Source organism: Hemisphaericaspora subhashii (assembly GCF_019202705.1).
Source record: "Hemisphaericaspora subhashii strain CBS 10753 chromosome Unknown scaffold237, whole genome shotgun sequence".
NCBI classification, from domain to species: Eukaryota; Fungi; Ascomycota; class Pichiomycetes; order Serinales; family Debaryomycetaceae; genus Hemisphaericaspora; species Hemisphaericaspora subhashii.
The window spans coordinates 2,383-5,479 of record NW_026057177.1 but is presented as its reverse complement, the minus strand read 5'-3'; the positions used below and the strand labels follow the sequence as shown (position 1 = coordinate 5,479).

Here is a 3,097-nt window from a genome sequence, read left to right as displayed (position 1 = left end):
CGTTAAACTAATGCATCTTTTTAAAAAAATCCAATAAAAGGGAACTGTTCCTGTCAACTCATTTACACTTCCGAGAAACAAAGCCTTACAATCTTGTTAATTCAAACTCGAATGAATGGAACACAGCTTCTGTATCAACAACCTCTGAAACTATCTAGGATGTAATTCCGGGATTGGGCCTTTCTTCTAATATTGTTGTATATGGCCCTGTGACGTTTGTTAGATTTGTATTGCATCGTGTAAAAAATATTTTGCAACAAATATTTTTTATGCATAGTAATGCATAATCTAAAAAATAAGATTTTTGCAATTTTTCAATGAATGTCACATTTCGCATTGTAGAGTAAAAGGTACATGATTATATAACTTGACATCAGAAAGCTTATCTAGACGAGACGGTTATTCATCCAGGTCTAACACACATCTGTCAAGGCTGTCCAATTGCTAAGCGCCTATGGACACGCCATTGCCCCCGTTACCCTATAAGTTTACGGCTTCTGATCGGAAGCTCAGTTCTCCATCAGGATGAATATGTTCGAGCCGATAGGTATTTCACAAACATAACTAAATTATGGCACAAACGAAGACGACGAAAGCAAAAACTTCGTCATTTGACGGAGAGGGATATTAGTTGTATTTTTAGAACCGTTACCATCTAAGCCTACCTTAGATTATCACACTAAAATCTTACAAATCAATCATACATCTTTAATAATTTATATATAAACATGAAAAATTTCCACGCTTTTGGAGTAACTCAATAAGAGCAGGTTTTTCTGTATGGGTATCTCTAATTATATAGTTTCCTAATAGATATAAGAAAAAAAAAACTAGTGAATTCTATTTTCGAACTATTCTGTTACAGTGCACGCCTCGGCGAATCTCAAAGTTTCATCACTCTAAATTATTCAAGAATACTAGGATTGCAAAGTAATTACCATTTACAATTATGATTATTCATAAGAGGTGAGCGTATATAAGACTATATAATCTATACAATTAAACAAAAGGTAAGATGTTGCCGAAAACAAATGAACAATCTTACCCGAAATTATCAAACTGATTACTGAATAAAATTTAAACAAAAATCAAAGCTGACATAAGCATACTTATACAAACAAGTAAAGTAGATCCAACCAGCTTTGCTGCCTCGTCAAACAATTCTGAAACCACTGCGGAGTACTCACCTCCAGATTGACCACAACTGCTACCTTCACAATCAGTGACCATCCTTGTGGAAGTTGTAATACCATCCTCTTCAATGACGGGCGAATACGTTTCAATAATAGTCGTGTAAATACTTGTGCTAGTTGAGCATGACCCATGAGCTTCACAAACCGTGCTAGTAACCGTACCTAGACGGGTGACCGTCACACGTTGGGAGCTAGCTTCTGGTGCTCCTTTCGTGGTACCATCATCAGGATCAATAGGACCATCAGGATCAACAGGATCAATAGGATCATCAGGATCAACAGGGTCATCAGGATCAACAGGGTCATCTGGTTCTGGTTCAGTTGGTTCTGGTTCAGTTGGTTCTGGTTCAGTAGTTGGTTCAGGTTGAACTGGTTCTGGTTCAGTAGTTGGTTCNGTCGTTGGTTCTGGTTGAACTGGTTCTGGTTCAGTAGTTGGTTCTGGTTGAACTGGTTCTGGTTCAGTGGTTGGTTCTGGCTGAACTGGTTCTGGTTCAGTAGTTGGTTCAGTCGTTGGTTCTGGTTGAACTGGTTCTGGTTCAGTGGTTGGTTCAGGTTGAACTGGTTCTGGTTCAGTGGTTGGTTCTGGTTGAATTGGTTCTGGTTCAGTAGTTGGTTCAGGTTGAACTGGTTCTGGTTCAGTGGTTGGTTCTGGTTGAACTGGTTCTGGTTCAGTAGTTGGTTCTGGTTGAACTGGTTCAGGGTCATCGTATACGACAATAAAATTTGGAAAAGCGGTACAAACTCCTCCGACATTATAAATAAAAATATCACCAGACTCCATAAAATACATTTGAACGTTAGGCGTGAGTAATTTGTTACCAGTTGTCGAATCGATTTGGAATGTAAATTTTATAAAGGGAATATCCACACCATAATAGGGAAGGATATATGTCAAAGTATGAACGAGTTCCTGTCCATTATATAACACAAAAGGTGGTTCAAATGAGAAATAGTTTGCAGCTATCCGATTAAAACTCCATGTGGCCGATTCAAGCAGAAGTGAACTATCAGGATAAGGGGAAAAAGCAAGATAACGCAACGACAGACCAGCATTTGTAGTATCGTTGATGGCCAACTTGAAGGTACCCATCAAAGGATTAGGTTCTGGGATTGGAAAATCCCCGTAGACATGGAACCGGTCAATGGAAATACAGGTGGGACAATCATATGCCCATATAGCCAGGTAACTGTAGTCCTGGTACAACTGTTCGTCAGGCTTAAGGGTAATGTCGTTGTCGTCTCCAGAGATCGTCCAAATAATTTCTGTGCCCAGTGTGTGAAAGAAGTAATAATTGTGGGTCATTATCTTTCCATCAAGGAGCACTGCTCGTTGGCTATAATCATATGTGAATTCACTCGCCTCCGATTGACTGTAAGTCAAGAGGCATGTATATGTAATGCATTGGAGAAATAAATCCTTACCGTCGTCACCAATCAAACCTAAATTGAAAGCTCTGGCTAATGATGTGATCACTAGCGTAAGGAGTAAACCGTAGATTTTCATTTGAATCTATTGAGAAAAATATTTGTGGTTGCAAATAAAAAACAAATGTTTAAAAAACCAGAACTAATTTGCGCCAACCAGGCATATTTATAGGTAATTTCTATCCCTACGAAGATACTCGTCGTTTTTGCATGACCCTCGAGTCTTGTGGTCTTGAATCAAGGTTTGAGTGTTTTAAATGTAATGATTAGTTTGAATGAACACAAAATTAAAGTTAAAGTACAGAATTATACTTAACACACAGAAAAAATATACCCATTCACGGAATAATTATTTTAAGCCCATACTCTCCCTTCTGGTAAGTTAAGCTTTTATATACTCAATATTGTGTTCATTCGAATTTGGAGGGCGGGATCGATATCAATTATAGTTTCAAAAATTTTGACTTTACAGAATAAGG

General features: G+C 38.0%; 1 protein-coding gene across 1 annotated transcript; it reads right to left on the bottom strand. All coding sequences in view use genetic code 12, as the record gives it.

Moving 5' to 3' along the window:
* Positions 1-1,077: 1,077 nt before the first annotated feature.
* Positions 1,078-2,697, bottom strand: J8A68_000133 (uncharacterized protein; the record flags this gene model as incomplete). Its single annotated transcript, XM_049404913.1, has 1 exon — positions 1,078-2,697. The coding sequence occupies one exon, from the start codon at positions 2,695-2,697 to the stop codon at positions 1,078-1,080; it is 1,620 nt and encodes a 539-aa protein (XP_049266559.1).
* Positions 2,698-3,097: the final 400 nt, after the last annotated feature.